General features: G+C 36.1%; 1 protein-coding gene across 1 annotated transcript in view; it reads right to left on the bottom strand.

Moving 5' to 3' along the window:
• LOC138706739 (RNA-binding protein 45) overlaps positions 1–18,290 on the bottom strand; it is a 40,608-nt gene that overhangs the window by 13,147 nt on the left and 9,171 nt on the right. Inside the window, exons 6-10 of the mRNA XM_069836376.1 lie at positions 16,974–17,113; positions 15,049–15,227; positions 14,709–14,823; positions 13,228–13,384; positions 11,196–11,317 (exon numbers count right to left, since the gene is read on the bottom strand). Of these exons, the coding sequence (XP_069692477.1) occupies positions 11,210–11,317; positions 13,228–13,384; positions 14,709–14,823; positions 15,049–15,227; positions 16,974–17,113 (699 nt within the window). The 3' untranslated portion in view covers positions 11,196–11,209. The remainder of the gene's footprint in view (positions 1–11,195; positions 11,318–13,227; positions 13,385–14,708; positions 14,824–15,048; positions 15,228–16,973; positions 17,114–18,290) is intronic.

The following is an 18,290-nucleotide window of genomic DNA, read 5'->3' as shown; positions in this document are numbered from 1 at the left end:
AGCCTAACTTTCGTGACTAGCATTCGCCCCTGAAACCAAGAATCCTGTCATGGTGCATAGGAGAAACGAAGAGAGAGCCTTTGCATGTCATGAAATTAAACTATGTATGGTGCCATCATTTTAGCTATGGTAACCACATATTTTAAAAGAACTAGTGAAGAGACAATTCTCTTTTTCAATAACTATGACAAAAAAAAAATCCAATCTTCAAGGAATGTTACTGTAACGAATATTTTTATGACTTGTGTATGTGTATTTTTAATTCAAGTACAGGAATTATTCAGATTGATATGCTATAATGGATTCCCACTCATGTTGGAATAAAATTGTGGGAAATGAAATGGCAGATACACTCGCCAAACAGAAAGTGAACATATTATGCAAATGGAAACCTCCTAGGAAAAAATATTTGCTACAAAAATTCAAGACACAAAAAATAACTCAATATTAAGAAATTCAACAAATGAAAAATAAAAAAAATTGAGAGGAAAATTTATGTATATTTTCACCTTAAGTCTTATATTTTGACAATGCTAAGAAAACCTGCTGTAGTTGCATTCAACCTTTTCACTGGCCATCACTACTTATCTGAACTGAACATCTTCACAGGATTGGATACATAGTAAAACCAAAATATACAGAATGTTCTGAAAAATGGTTCCAATATTTAGAGAGGAGATAGTATGCATCAAAACAAAAAATAAAAATCCTACAAACTGTAAGAGCAGCATATCTTTCACTGTGAGCTCTTTGACAAACAAATGAAACAGAATGCAACCATTTATCACTGCGTATTACAGATACAAAACTACCTTACCTAACCGTTACAGTAATAATATTATTGCAATAGTACGATGATGACCATGTATTGTGGGTCCCTATCACCACGGCATGGCGCATCCTCAGGTTGCGAATAGAGGAGATGGCTTCCAGATATGGAGGGTAACTGCGAATATATTGAATAAGCAGTCGTGGACAGTCGATAAGGGGTGGTCCTCCAGCTTGGAGGTTGGGCGAAGGGCTAACAATCCATCACCGTAAAAACAGCTTGTTACGAAACCCCAAAATAAGCCTTGGAGAAAGTTACACAACACAGAACTGCACGCACTGTATTCTTTACCTGACATAATTAGGAACATTAAATCCAGACGTTTGAGATGGACAGGGCATGTAGCACATATGGGCAAATCAAGGCCTAATTTTATTAGAGGAATTTAATAACATGCTGTTATGGATTTCATTCTCTCCTGTAGCAGAATTGTGTAGTTCTGATATTGCCAAGTTCATTTCTGCAGTGGTAAAAGCATTGTCTGTGATATCATTATGATGAAAAATGAGTTGAAAATTACTTGTAAGATATTGTTCTTCTTTATTCATATATTTAAGTAAGTAAGTAAGTAAGTAAGTAAGTAAGTAAGTAAGTAAGTAAGTAAGTTTTTTTAAGTATAATTATATATAAAAGGTAAAAGGTAAAGGTATCCCCATAACATGCCATGAAGGCACTTGGGGGGCATGGAGGTAGAGCCCCATGCTTTCCATGACTTCGGCACTAGAATGAGGTGGTGTGGTCGGCACCATGCTCTGACCGCCTTTTACCCCCGGGAAAGACCCAGTACTCAATTTTATAGGAGGCTGAGTGAACCTTGGGGCCATTCTGAAAGTTTGGCAACGAGAAAAAATCCTGTCACCACCTGGGATATATATATTACATTAATTATATATAACCCTCTCGTGGGTACTCACCTTGTCGTGGTGAGGGGGCTTAAACTTGTTGTTTAAGCTAACAAGTAACAAAGATGTACCCACATAAGCTGCATTACTACCAATGCAGTCCCACTATATTTTTCACTGTTTATATTCATGGACTCCCTCAGTGTAAAAAAGTAAGTTTTTTTAAAGTATTATTTAAAATTAATAACTGAGAAATATTCTATGGAAATATCAACTAAAAAATCTACAATAATGGCTTTCTGCAGTAAGGACCTGATACCAAGCAAAATTTGTATAGATAAGTAGTAATTTAATGCTCATGGCACTTGCATTTGTACAGATAACAGAAATGAAAAAAGAGTACATCAATTCAATTATCTTGGCTTCAGATTATTATTTTAGACAAAATTATATTTTTAGACAACACTGCAAAATTTAATAAATCTGCAGGCATAATAAACAGTGCAATGAATCATCTGTGGTCCAAAGAAATACTAGCGCCTGCTTATGCAAGACACTGACATGACCCATCACCTGCTATGGGAATGAAGCAAGGACTCTACAAAGAAGTCATGAAAGTAGAAGTATAACCATATTAGTTTCCACCTTATGAGGTGACTAAACAGGAAGTGACATGTTAGTGTCCATAGTTGCCACATAGTCATGGCACGAGTTAAGGGTTTTGCAGTTTTCACCAGAATATTTCAAATACGCGTATGACAGAGTATTTGAAATGCTTACGATTTACACTTTACACTTGCAATAACAGTGCAATGACACAGTACACAAAAGAACTACATTTATATTATTATAGTGGCTGATGCAGTAAGTCTGGCAACATTGTCCCGCCGAACAACAGAACATCACTCAGTTAGTACTGTATCGTCAGTTTGTCGCTAGCATTATAAGCCCCTGTGAAAAGTTATGTTCTCATGTGACAAAGCTAAGTTTACCTTCTAGCCCGGCCTATAGAACTACAGTAGAACCTCTATTATCCGTGGTAATGAAGGGGGTGAGCTGAACGGTTAATCGAAAAAATCGGATAATCCATACTATAGAAGACTTTCATAAATGAAGTGTTGCATAATGCAGTTTCGGTAATTTCCTCCGTGGTCATGTGTTTTAACACATTAGGTGGTGGATCAGAAGTTTTAAGTATAATAGCTGTGTTGGAAAGAGTGGGTGAAGAAAGAATAATGCTGAAACTGATCAGGAAGAGAAAAAGGAATTGGCTGGGTCACTGACTGAGAAGAAACTGCCTACTAAAGGATTCACTGGAGGGAATGATGAACGGGAGAAGATTTCGGGACAGAAGAAGTTGTCAAATAATAGGCCTCATTAAGATATGCAGATCATATGAGAAGACTAAGAGGAATGCAGAAAATAGGAAAGACTGGTGAATGCTGGGTTTGCAGTGACAGAACACTATGAATGAATGAATGTCAATGACGGGTTTCTAAGGGTCAAGGAAATGTCCTATGATGGATTTCTGTGGAAAGATAGGAAAACTATAGGTCTCATGTCATAGATTTAAGTAATTTATACACTTCATCCTTTTTTTATTAAATCTCGCACAGTTGTAACTATTCCGAAGTGAGATGAACCACAGTTCTTCTTTTCCAAAACCACTCAATTATATGCACTTCTCTTCGATACTTAGCACATCATGTATTCTTTTGGCACTTCTGGAATACGTTTTGCAGAGAAATTAAACAGGTCACTCGAACAGTAGATCACAACGTGTAAGTACAAAGGCTTATAATATCTCTCTATAAAAAAAAAGGTACTAATGTATTTGCAGTACTCAATATTTTTTCTGCAACAAAAAAGGAGAGAATGACAGATGGATAATCCAACAATCGGTTAATAGGGTGATGGATAATCGGAGTTCTACTGTACTTGTTTCGTCACTTTAAAACATGGAAGCTAGAATAGTGATATGAGGTTCATATGCCTAACAACAGGCTGTACCAAGTAGGACCACATAAGAAATGATGAAATCTTAAAAGAGCTGGAAATGGTGCCCATAATGGATCACATCCAACAATATCGACAAAACTGGAACAAACATGTGAACCACATGTCCAGATCTAGAATCCCTAGGGCGATTTTAAATTACCAACCAGATGGTAAAAAACCATTGGGGTGCCCTAGGAAGAGTGAGAAGGAAAATTCTTGTATACCATAACGGTTCTTTTAGGACATGAAAGGAAAATGATGAGAATATATTTGTAGTTCACAAGCATATTTGTCATTGGTTCGAAACAAGAGGTAATAGCTGTTTAAGAAATTTATAGAGATGAGACTAATACCATGGATAAATATATAATAGGATGCGAAACTGCGGTCAGCACCATCTGGTGGCAGGGGGATCAAATAAGATGATCAGCGCCCGATGTCGTAGGTGGTGAACATTAGAACTAGTGTTGGGTACATTACCCAGAGTTCTCTATTTAACCGTTTGTTCAAGATGTTGGACCAAGAAGGCTTGAATAGAATCTAACTAGTCCTCTTGCGTTGAACATTGCTTGAGAAGACAAGATGGAAGCCAGAAACTTGCTAATAAGTGAACATAAAGTGATACTACGCATATGTATAAGTAGTGTATGTTAAACATGATGATCATGGACGTTGTAAAAATAGTGTTGTTGAATGTATTGTAAAATAATAGTAATATAATAAATTGAACTAAGTAGTTTTTGTGCTGTACACTAAATACCCAAAGAATACAATCCCAATTATCTAACCTTTTGCTTATTTTCTGTCTCTATCCGGTTATATTTTAATTGGGTAGTGTAAAATAGATCGTCTCTTTTATCTTCCCGTTGGCTCTGGTAAGAATTTTCAGTGAAAGCTGCTGTGAGGAATAAAAATGTAAATGTTTTATTTTAAATTGGGTTAGTTTTGAATATCAGTGAGGGTGGGAGGGAATACTGTCTGCTAAGTTTAACATTTTCTTCACCAGGTGGGCTGCTAAATGCATGGAGTAATTAGTTTTTATTTAGTTTATGTAATAAGCTCTCCTCCGCCCAACAGGTGGCAGAAAGATCAATTTCTACATTAGCGCCTCTAGCATGTGTTATGGGAAACTCAGTAAGTTTCGCATCCTATTATATATTTATCCATGCTAATGCATTCAGGTGTGACACAATGAGGAATAGGAGAACTGCATTTATACTGAACTTTCAATTATTGTACTAAAATTAACAGCTTCAAATCTTTAAGGCACCAGTTTCCAACCTATGGTACATGTACCACTGGTGATACGTGAGTCACTGCTGGGTGGTACACTAGTCGCCTGGAATCTGAAAGCATAGCGCCGTTAGCTTCATCTGTAAACAGAGAGTGCGCATGAGCAAGCATATACTGTTGTACTGTTTCTACCCACCGTGTGACACCACTCATACTTGCAGATCCCAGGCAGGAAGTGTACTTGCAGATATAACTGGTTTTTAAATTAAACACGCCTAAATAAAGCAATTATTGGTATTGGAGCACAAAAGCGTATATTACGACCCTCGGAGAGACACTTGGCGATTTGGCATTATAAATTTCGTTAGTGGTACAGCTAATGTCTTAAATTAAAAATAGTGATACGTCACTGAAAAAGGTTGAGAACTGCTGCTTTAAGATATGTGCCACTTACATGAAAATCTAGAAATATTAGCCAATGTATTTAAAAATGTTATTTAGCCACCTGTGCTTGAATATGTGAAGTTTTGAGGAGGAAGGAAGAGGGAAATTGCAAATACATAATAATGTAGGTAAAGGTAAAGGTAAGGGTATCCCGTAACATGCCATGAAGGCACTTGGGGGGGCATGGAGGTAGAGCCCCATGCTTTCCATGACCTCGGCACTAGAATGAGGTGGTGTGGTCGGCACCACGCTCTGACCACCTTTTACCCCCGGGAAAGACCCGGTACTCAATTTTATAGGAGGCTGAGTGAACCTCGGTGCCGTTCTGAAAGTTTGGCAACGAGAAAAAATACCGTCACCACCTGGGATCGAACCCCGGACCTTCCAGTCCGTAGCCAGCTGCTCTACCAACTGAGCTACCCGGCCGCCCCATAATAATGTAGGTCCATAAAAAATTATGTAACTACTTTTTTTCATTTTTTAAACTACATTTGACTGAATTTACTGTAATGTCCTTTCTTTCCTCCAAGAAGGCTCTAAATAATAATAATAATAATAATAATAATAATAATAATAATAATAATAATAATAATGATAATGATGATAATAATAATAATAATAATATATTACTGGTAGTTCTGTATACCTGTGAAACTTGGATTCTCACTTTGAGAGAGGAACAGAGATTAAGGCTATTTGAGAATAAGGTGCTTAGGAAAATATTTGGGGATAAAAGGGATGGAGTTACACGAAAGTGGAGAAAGTTACACAACACAGAACTGCACGCATTGTATTCTTCACCTGACATAAATATGAACATTAAATCCAGACATTTGAGATGAGCAGGACATGTAGCATGTATGGGCAAATCCAAAAATGCGTATAGATAGTTGGGAGGCCAGAGGGAGTAATATCTTTGGGGAGACCGAGACATAGATGGGAGGATATTAAAATGGATTTGAGGGAGGTGGGATATGATGGTAGGGACTGGATTAATCTTGCTCAGGATAGGGTTCCTTAAAAGCCTTGAAGTAATAATCACAATGAAATAATTTTTTGAGGAATATTCCTCTATTCAATGGTTTTCCTTCAACCCAAACCAATCTGCTGTCGCCAAAAGTCCCTGTCCATAGCATCATCATCACTTAGTCCTTCTCTCTGCATGCTCCATTGAACACCATCCAACCAACATAATCATGGTCTACCCCTTCCTCTTGTTCCTTCTGCCATCCAATTCAGTATCTTCCATGGTATTCTGTTCTCAGTCATCCGTTTTAAATGTCCATACAGACTTATTTTTCTTCTATTACCTCTCTAAAATATTACAATCTAGGCCTACCTGAATAATTTCCCTGATTCTATTATTTCGAATTTTATTTTTTCTTGAAATAATAATACTAATACTACAGTAGTAATAATAATAATAATAATAATAATAATAATAATAATAATAATAATAATAATAACAACAACAACATACAATATCAATACCTTAGTTTCTTATACAGTAACATCAGACATTTACACAAGTTCTTTTATTCAAAATATATTTTATTTAATCAGCTTTAATCTGACATAAGAAACAGAATTATGCATAATTTTCGGTGCATGATTCAGTGTTCTTTTTTCTTTCGTTGTTGTTAACTCTCTAGCATCTATTAGTGCTTTATGGTTGTGCTAACTGGTGGAGTTATGTGTCAACAATGTGAGACTGAAACTTGTGTTCAGGTTACTGTCCAGCGCCAGTCCCGATATATTTTATTTTTTAGAAGATTGGCTAATTAATATTAACCTGGCAAACTCACATTCATACAAATGTCCAGACTCTAGACACCCAGGCAATTTTTCATCTTCAAGAAAAATTCACCAAAAGCAGAGTCCGGGAATTGAACCCTGGACCTCCAGATCTGGAAGCCAGCATGCTGAGCAACAGACTACGGAGGCAGTCAATTCCTTGATGTGAGAATTATAAAAAGCACATAAAACAAACAAACAATCAGAAATTAAGTTTTGTAGTAGAGTGAAGGAAAAGTATGTTTCAGGTTACAAGAGTGCAAACAGCACATCTGTGAGCAAAATCCAGTTTATCAACTATACGTACTATTTTGGAAACTAGAAATACCAGTAACAATAAATCACAAAATATAAAAAACTTAAAACTTATAATTCATCACCATCATCATCATCATCATCATCATCATCATCATCATCATCATCATCATCATCAATACGATTTAGGCCCATTGGCCTGTTTCGTCTCCACAGCAGTATTAAAATTGGTCTTTCCAGCGTATTCTAGGGCGTCGGATTCGTCTTCTCCCTTGAGGTTTATAATGGTGTAGTCGATATGGGATGTGGGTTGATTCCATCCTATACTAAAAGCCAGGTTATGAACCGACTAAACCAGAAGTAACGTTCTGTTGCTCTATTTCTGAGCTGTGTTGCCACATAGTGGCGCGAGATTCAAAGCGTCTTCAGCGTTTGTCACCGATATGTTTAAAATAACTGTCGCAGCTGTGTTTTCAATTATTGATATAATAAAGAAGTATATAACGAATTCAAACATTTCAGTTAAGCAAACAGACAACGATTCAATAATAATAATAATAATAATAATAATTAGTAATATAGTGTTGACTAATATATCAAGATATATTATAGTAATTTTTATTTTATTTTGAGTTGTCGTTATAAATCAAATTTATTATTTAGCTATTTTTGTACATTAATAATAATAATTATTATTTAATAGATATTATCTTAATTTTATATTTATACTGACTGAGTCATGTACGAGTATATTCAATTATTATTATTATTATTATTATTATTATTATTATTATTATTATTACTATTACTATTATTATTATTATTATTATTATTATTATTATTATTATTACTACTACTACTACTACTACTACTACTACTACTACTACTATTATTAATTCACATAATATATCAATAAGCAAATATACAAATTTAAAAAGAAAACTCGAGCCAGCTGAGCCATTGTTTAAAATAAATAAATAAGAGTATTCAGACGCTATTAGGTCTACTATTAATTTAGTGTATACAATATGGAAATGAGAACAGTTAAGTAAATCACCTCAGCCGTTTGCCGCACTGCTTCTTCTACCGATGTAATGCCTCCATTTACATTTTTGTCGGTAATATTTGTATACAGACAAAATCATTTCTCTCTCTCCAGACTTAAAAACCCGCTTCCTTTTTTTATCGTAGCACTCGGGAGAATTCATTATTCTATTCAAGTACTACTTTATATAGTTCGCGATAACACTATCAACAATATTAGTAATTAAAATTACTGTTTTAAGGAAGCACGAGTTAATGACACTGGTACGAAATGCGACTTGTAATGCACGTGGTGTTAGAAATGAACTGGGAAATTTGACTACACTGTCTCCGTGATCCCGTTGCCAGATTTTCATTAGCAGACGACATTTTCACGTGAGATCCAATGAAAAGCTCCGTTCTCCTTCCCCCCTCCACCCCCCACACTCAACGTGTCATCGCTGCACAGACTACCCCTTTAACCCGCACTTTCCTCTCGCCCACCTAACTACTTCCTGTTTAGTCAGTTCATAATCTGGCTTTTAGTATAGATATATGTTCATGCCATTTATTCCTACATTCTGTAATCGTTTCTATAATATTTGGCATATTTAGTTCCTGTAGTATGTCTTCATTTAGCTTGTGGTCCAATAAGCTATATCCTGCTATTGGCCTTAGCAGTCTCATTTCAGCTGCTTCTACTCTCTTCATTTGTTGAGTCGTCACACACCATGTTTCCGATCCATAGGTTAATGTTGGAATTGTCATTGTTTTGTAAAATTGTGTCGGTCCTAACTTTCTTCTTTAGTGTTCTTTTTATCGCGCCAATTAACTGCTGGAATTTAGAGAGCTTCCTATCTATGTCGTTAATTTGTTCATATGACATCATGCAACCTAGGTAATTAAAACAGTTCACTTGCTCTATGATTTCATTATTAATAATTATTTTTGTTCTTAATGGCGTTGTTCCCTTAAAACCCATCACTTTAGTCTTTTAGTAGACATTTGATGATCATATTCTTTTGCGATGCAGTTCAGTTTAAACAAAGCTCGTTGCAGGTCATCTTCTGTGGTTGTAAATATAGCCTGATCATCGGCAAACAATATTGTATTTAGAGGTGTATTGGTTCGGTTAAACTTATAATTCTGATCAAAATTATGTTTTCAAAGTCCTAACGCTCAGAAATATACACCTTACAACATTAAATAGCTGAACACATACCTCTGCAATGTACTCACTAACTTATGTATTTGTTAGCAAACCCAATAATAAAAGAACATTAATTGATTCACATAGCAACATCCCCATGCAGTACGCAATAGAAAGCTGAATAGTAAACTGCTCTGGACTCCGAAGTTCAGGCTTTGACACCCAGCATTACAGGGACAGTTACCAATTTCTGGGACTAACTGTAACTTCAGATTGTGTACTTCAACCAGTAGTAGTATATTACCTGTAGGTATTTTACACGTAATTTACATGTAAAATATGTAATGTAAAAACAATTTTATACATCAAGATGTAATAAACTATAAGACTTATCAATGATAAGAATATCCCCTGAGTGAGTTATGAGCCCAAAGCAGGGTAAGTCTAGTCATGGGGCTGCCACCTTGAAGCCTCTCGACATGTATAATGTATTGGCTCTTCTAACTCTACTATATGGTCATTAAGTCATGTAACATCTCTGTTATGCGTCAAGTTCCAACCCTGGGTTCAACATCAACCTATCAATACTTTTATATGCTTCAACATCTAACCTGCCAATATTTTTATATGTGCTTCAACATCTAACCGGTCCACACCTGTGGAGTAATGGTCAGCACATCTGGCTGCGAAACCAGGTGTCCCGGGTTCGAATCCCGGTCGGGGCAAGTTACCTGGTTGAGGTTTTTTCCGGGGTTTTCCCTCAACCCAATACGAGCAAATGCTGGTAACTTTCGGTGCTGGACCCCGGACTCATTTCACCGACATTATCACCTTCATTTCATTCAGACGCTAAATAACCTAGATGTTGATACAGCGTCGTAAAATAACCCAATAAAAAAAAACATCTAACCTGGCAACACTTTTATATGTGCTTCAACATCTAGCCTACCAATACTTTCATATTATGTGCTCAGCTTTTAATGCCAGAGACCTAGGTTGAAAATACGACTAATCCAGGTGACTTTTATGGTGGAAAAATATAGGAATGGAATATATTTCCGAGGGATACTTCCCATTACTATTCTATCATTTCCCCTTCAATAATATCACTATCACCGATGCAGAAAAAATCCACACCTCTATTTACAGCATTGCAGGCAACATCTAAAATGGTAAGAAAATCTTCAGCTTTGGTGCATGACTTAAATATGAAATATGGAAAAAACACATAAATATTTGATTTTCATATCTACTGCATATACCTGCCAGTAGAGGGTGGAGGACAATACTCAGCTTCTGTGAGCATCTGCCTACACAGATTAGTTCTAATTGTGGAATTAATATCCCACAGTCACTTCAACAGAAACGAAACAACAAAAAAACGCAGAAGGAACACAACTAAGTGTCATGAGGTAGCAGGAGTACACACAGAAACAAGGTGTTAGAAATTAAGTATATACAGTCTACAAGACAAGAGAACTATGAAACAGAACCAAGCAGGAAAGAACCGAAGATTACCCATACTAAGTGGAATATAGCTCTCTTTTATGTTAATAGTTCACAATGTTGAGAACTAATACATACAGAGTAATGTGAACACAATGCAGAAATGCTGAGGTGGACTTACCTCGTGTGCATCTCTTATGGATCGTGGTCATCCATGCGCAGCCTCTTCCTGCGATCATCATTTCGTGGATCAGCAGCCATTACTTTCAGACGAATGCCACACACTTCTTGACCATGAAGAGTCTATGTTAAAAAAAGAAAAAGAAAATGAAATCAATTATACGACACAGGATCTAATTCTATTTATTGCGAGCTAGATAAATTAATGAAGAGTTTTAATGTAACCAACATTGAGTGCACACAAACTCTGTGACTTGAATGTGGTTTTATGTTAACGAACAGTGACGTGTATTATGCTAATCTAGCTTTCAAGTATAACTCCCTGTGAAGCTCATTTGAATAATTTCAATGGAAAAATTATTCCGGGATCTTTAACTAAATACACCAAGGTTCTATCAAAAGTGTAGACAGAGCATTGGTGCGTTTAACCAAATGTCCCGGGTTCGATACCCGACCCCCGAACAATTTTTCCCTTGAAATTATTCAAATCAGCTTCACAGGGAGCTATACCTGAAAGCTAGATTTGCAGTTTTAATGCAGACCCCCAGAAAAGTAAAATAAGGCAGGTAAATGAGCTGAAGTAGACTTTTAGGTATTCCATCATGTCCTAAAACTTAACATATCCAACATCCGGAACTACACACAGATTCTGGATATTATGTATGTACAATAAAACCTCCATACAACGAAACTGAGGGGACCAGAGTGCTGCAATGGAGTTATATCGCTCGCTTGAACTCGGACGAGTGTCGCACCCTCGAGTGAGATACAATCGGTTGTGATATGCTCGTAATAAATAGAAGCACAGTACAAGGTCATCTCACCGACATGTCTTATCTTGTATGGAAGGCGACAGATAAGATACACATATGTTTTGCTCACACGGTAAAAATAAGGCTTTATTTTCTGCGTTTATGACAAACGTTTAATGGAACAGTCAATGGAACGTACCAAGACAGGAACATGAAGTTATAAATAAAATAGTATGAAAAACTTCGATATAGTTATTATTGCTAATTAATAATTATTCAATATTTGATTTACCACATATATAATATGATAGGTCCATACATAGTGTTCCGCCTATATACTGCGACAATGTAGAAACGTTTTACAAAATATTATTGATATAGCAGTAGATTAATAACAATATTAGTACAGAGATAACGTCACAGAAAATATAATAAAACGAATAATCATGCTGCACAACTGTTACAGACGCAAAGATTGATACACTAATTATTAGAGATTATTATTACTAGACAGCTTGATACAGTTCTTGCATTATCGCGATTGTGTTCTCCGTTTATAATAACTACATTTACATCCAATAACATCTACCAGATGTGGCAAAAACAAAATCACTCCTGTGTGGAAAAAAAAACATTTACCTACAACATTTATATTACATTTTAAAGCAAGTTTTGTAGTTGTACTATGGAGAGGTTAGTTAAATACTGCAAAGTTTTGAAATGATAAACATCTATGATGTTACTACACAGTTCATCACTGTAACAAGAACGAATGTCTAACGCTCGGCTTATACTGTTCGAGGATTTATCGCTCGTCACAATTTTGCCCATCATGCATATGTGCTACCTATCGGATTATGCTATGAACTACTTGGCGCTCGAGCGAAAATGTCCGATGCAGACCTCTGGAGGGGTCCAAATTTTACCTACGAATTTCAATGTGCTAAAAATAGAGATTTAGGACTTCATAAAATCCAATTTATAACTTTTCTGAGTTCATATAAAATTAATAAATTTAATTTTACAAAATATTCCATTTTACGAGAAATCTATGAACTGGTGCTGACAATGAGTGCTGCTGAACTGAAGACTGATTGGCCAATTTCACTCCACACATTCCCTCCTAAAACCCTCAACATTTCTCCCTAGTTTGGAATTATATGAGTGTGCCGAGGGATTTTAAATTACACCTTTAGCGTGCTGCACTGTATCTCGAAAATTAAGGCCTATTTGACAGGATTTTCGGATGGGTATTAGGAACACTGTGGACTCCCAGCTTACCTGTATAGCCTGCTCTGCAGACTCCTTACTGGCGTACTTGGCATAGCCACAGTTCTTGCCACTCAGCATATACACGTCAATCAGATTGCCAAAGCGGCCAAACACATCTCTGATGGCGAACATGGGAGGAGGGCTGGGCTGACACACTATGAACAACCTGAAACATGGCAAGTTCCAACCGGCTCGTTAGCTCCTAATGCCTCATTCCAAATTATCAATACTGTATACACTTCATTCAATTTCGATAATGATTATGTTATAATTCAGTTACAATTTTTCAATTTACCCTTTTAACATGTTTTTCCTCGTAAGAAGTATGTATAAGACTTGTTATTTTTCTGAATAAAAAAGATGGAGTACTATATAGTTCAAACAGCTTGTGCCAAGTTAAGCAAATGGTAGCACAAATGCTTAAATATTTTTCAGGAACTTATCAGGTATACCTAATAAAGCTCAACAGAGTAAATGTAATAGTGGTGAGTTTGTGTACCGGTATTTCAAACCAGGGATATAATTAGCAATCTGATCTACCTTTGCCTAATTCTTCAAATAGGCCCTATATCTAGGGTTACTATCCTTACTATTCAAATGAGAATTCTGAAATTGTAGAAGTATCCATATAATATATTTGGGGGGGGGGGGGGGAAGACACTTTTCACTATCTCTGATCTACGAAAGTTTACAAAATGCTTTCTACTTCATAGAATGAAAATAGCTGTACTAATTTATAATAGTACACTATGCAACGAGCCTATAATGGTAATAATTAAGACGCGAGTATGTTTGTTTATGAAACGAGCGCAAGTGAGTTTCATAATTTTCATACGAGCATCTTAATTACCATTATAGGCAAGTTTCATACGACTTTTTATGCTCGACCATATTTCTAACTTGAAATTATTCATAAGTATTCATGTTATGGTTATGTAAGTGAGGAGCGGAACTAACCTGAATTGTGAGATGTGCGCAGACGCGAAAGTATTGATTTTTCCCGAGGCACGAATGTCATTGACCTTGATATAATCTAGAGAATAACATGAACATTAGCCTTGATATAACCTGGAAATTGATTTAGAATTGAAAAACGAGATGGCAAATTGAATTTATTTGAATATTATTTACAATTAACGCTAATTATTATAGTAACAGAACATAACCTTCTGCGACAGTATTGGATTTCCAGCCTCCATGACTTTTTGCTAATTGTCTTTCGATTGCATATCCGAGAATAATCGATACTTGCGGTTTTATAATGGTACAATGGTGATTTCTCATTGGCTGAACAACTGAATTATAATGAATAGGCATACTTTAATGAGGTGCATTAAAGGGCTACTACCAGGTGTATAATTACTACATTTCGGCATGGTCGAGCATAAATGTATTTAAGGACTTTTTGTGTTTGTATACATTAACATATTACACTATATATTTTCTACCAATTTTTAACCAGATTGCTATTCTACTGCATATTCACGCACCTTTCAGCTGTTTCCGACTCCATGGGGGCAAGAGGCTGAGGTCCAGGCAGTTTAACTGAGCAGTATGTGGGATCGTATGTTTCACCACGACTTTGTGAAGTATTATTTGCACCACCTGCAACAAGTGTGCAAAAAATATCACATAACTTAATATAAAAACACTAGAGGCCAGAAAGTTAAAACATTATTCTTCCTCCTTGTAATTGAGTCCTTCTCTGAGCAATGGTGCACCCTATTCGTGTTTAAAAACGGCAAAAACAGAAATAATGAAGTAGGCCTGAACACCCACACTTTGAATGACAAATACAGAAGCTTGCATAAGTCTGCATGTAATCCTTACCTTGTGTAAGGCCCGCTGCTTGAATGATGGATGTTGCCTGGGCAATAGTCTCCGCAAGAGTAGCGAGGTCAGTCTGCAGACCAGGATTGCGAGTCCCTGCTGCAGGAGGCCCTGAACTCGAGCCTAGCCTTGGGGAAGTGGCGCCAGCATATGGAGCACTGGTTCTCGAGATGTGTGGCCTGTTTACACAAGAAATTAGAGAGAAAAAGTTCATCTTCTGCTGAAATTTCATGAAAATAACGACTAAAATATAAACTACCACTGCACAAAAAACTGTCATTAACGTAGCCAAGAGATTGGTGTAAACACACTCTACAGACTAAAATGCAATTTGTTTCACTTGTGGAGTAAATGTATTTTATAAATGACTCAAGTGATACGAGAACAAAAAGGTCAGCTGGGAGAATATGAGAAATCAGAAATAGAGACAAGATTTTGCAACCAAAGGGAAGAAGTACTGATATCTTATGCGATAATGACAGACATTTCAGCATATCCAAGGCAATTCCCTGCCAGCAGCATTATAACTAACAGTAAAATGAAAGTTTCTGAAACTGATGTTTTTCATATAATTAATAGAGACATTGAATAGTTCATTAATGTTTCATATTTCATTGCAGAAGTAATTTTCTTGGCACTATAATCACTATTTAATGAACAACAACATACTGTACTTGTAACTGTTCAAATGAGAAAGATGGCTACATAAAACAGGTGATACATCATCATCATATAGTTAAGACAGCCGAAGATCTTTGTGGAGGTTGCTCCTGTGCCATTCTGGGTGCTCATTTCAATTTACAAAAATAAATAGGCCAAGTACATAAAAAAAATTAAAAAATAAAAATAAATAAACCGACTTTTCTCTGACCAACCAATGATCTGAAAGAAGAATTTTAAGGTCTATGCTATCGATTTTTTTTTTCACGAAAAAATAAGCAGAGAAATCCAGTCTCCATCATCCACATAGCTCGCCTATCTCTCTCCACTTCCTGGGTATTAATTTTCTTTTTAATTTGTTCTTATATTTATTTTACAAACTTCATGCAAATTACAAAACAAGTGTTTAATTAAAAACCAACACAACAAGGGTTGAATGGCTGCCAAGAATAATGCTGCAACTCTTTTTCAGAAAAGTGTTAAAACATGAGAGAAAACAAGTGATGCTATGTAATTCCAACAGTTCTGACTCCGATTTTAGGAGCAGTCATTATGAACAGATTAAAGTAATAAATATCATGAAAATTGGTGTGACGCTAACAGGCTCATAATGAATGTTGACAAGAACAGATTATTTAAAAGTGGTAAACAGGTAAAGGTATCCCCGTAACATGCCATGAATGCACTCGGGGGGCATGGAGGTAGAGCCCCATGCTCTCCATGACCTCGGCACTAGAATGAAGTGGTGTGGTAGGCACCATGCTCTGACTACCTTTCACCCCCCGGGAAAGACCCAGTACTCAATTTTATTTCTCGTAACTCTCAGTTAACTACTGCCCCTACATGTAAATTCTAGGGCATAATTCTCGATGATAATATAATCTCTGTTGGAATCCCCATCTTGACTATGTCTCTAACAAACTAAACAAAATTTGTTATACTATAAGATGTCCAAAACAAACTCTTGATCGTACAAACTTGTTAAATATATATTTTGCAAATGCTCAATCTGTCTTATATTATAAATAGTATAATACTCTGGGCAATGTAATCACTATTCAGAGGGTTTCTATAATTCAGAAATGCATTTTACGAATTACTTTTAATTTAAAACCAAGGAAATCTCTTAGACATTTTAAAAAATTTTAACAATTACTTATTTATTTATAAACCAGCTCTCTTTCATGCACCTGGTTACACTGATAACATATTTTTCACACTAGTTCCCCACCCCTCACTCCACCATCAACAGCAACTGTACTTACAAGGGTAAGTCACCATGAACATTCATTTCTGCTTTCACAATAAGTCTCTGTCCAGGTGGGTACTCAAATCCATGCAGTTTCTCCTTGGCATATGCGGCTGCCTGCGGGTTGTTGTAGACAGCAATTGCTTGGCCCTTGCCCTAGACAAATAATCATTTATTTATTCACAAAAGTACTTTTCTTTCACTTTACACATTTGAAGAGTCCACTGCAAGAATGATGGATGTCATTTGGAATACATTTTGCAGGAAAGCAATTGAAAGTTTGAAATGCTTAGTGCTCAAAGCCTAACTGTGATTTTCCGATCATTACTGGACAATGACTATCAGCGTTAATGCCATATAACTCTCTATGTACATTCTATATGTCTTAAGCTGTGCTTTGACAGTCTTGGTTCATTTTCGACAAGAAAGTGACATCCATCACTCTTGCAGTGGACTCTTCATTTGTTACGTAAAGATCAAGAAAATGTGTGTAGATCACATTCAGGATCTGAAGCTTCCTCTGAAAATTCTCTTAAACACAAACTAAAATTTTCAAGGGCTGACATTATATCAAGAATATCATATAAATCAGTTTTTATTTTCAGTCAATCACTTATCATGTTAAGATGGCAGAAATGAATTCTGTTACGTCAGGATACAATATGTTGTTGTTGTTGTTTTCTAATGCCAAGCGTTTGACAATAAAGTCATTTGACCTCTTGCACTCCCAATATTTTTCAAAGATATTATCATGGCCAGCCACTGAAGCACAGATTTTGAGGTGTTCCGAATCCATTTCTTGGTTTGAGTTGCACAATGGGCAGTTAGGGGACTGATATATTCCAATTCTATGCAGGTGTTTGGCCAAACAATCATGGCCTGTTGCCAATCTAAATGCAGCTACAGACGATTTTCGTGGTAAATCGGGAATTAACTGTGGATTTTGATGCAGAGAGTTCCATTTTTTCCCTTGGGATTGAGTTATCCAATTTTGTTTGTTGAAGTCTAAGTATGTAGATTTAAAAAATCTCTTCACAGAGTAATACGCAGATTTAGTAACAGGTCTGTAAGTAGCAGTGCTGCCCTTCTTTGCTAAAGCATCCGCATTCTCGTTTCCCAGGATTCCACAATGGGATGGTATCCATTGGAATACAATTCTTTTATTGATCAGGATACAATATTAATATACGTCACGAATATTTTCGACTTACTTTCAAGTCATCTTCAGGTGATAGTTTACTAACAAACATTTGAACATGGTGAAAAATATTATTTAAACACCATCTATAAAACGCTAATAAATAGTCTAACCATGCATACTTTTTCTTAAAGT

The sequence above is a fragment of the Periplaneta americana genome, chromosome 9 (genome assembly GCF_040183065.1).
Source record: "Periplaneta americana isolate PAMFEO1 chromosome 9, P.americana_PAMFEO1_priV1, whole genome shotgun sequence".
NCBI classification, from domain to species: Eukaryota; Metazoa; Arthropoda; class Insecta; order Blattodea; family Blattidae; genus Periplaneta; species Periplaneta americana.
Note: the sequence above shows the minus strand (reverse complement) of the source record. Positions and strands in the feature narration are given on the sequence as shown.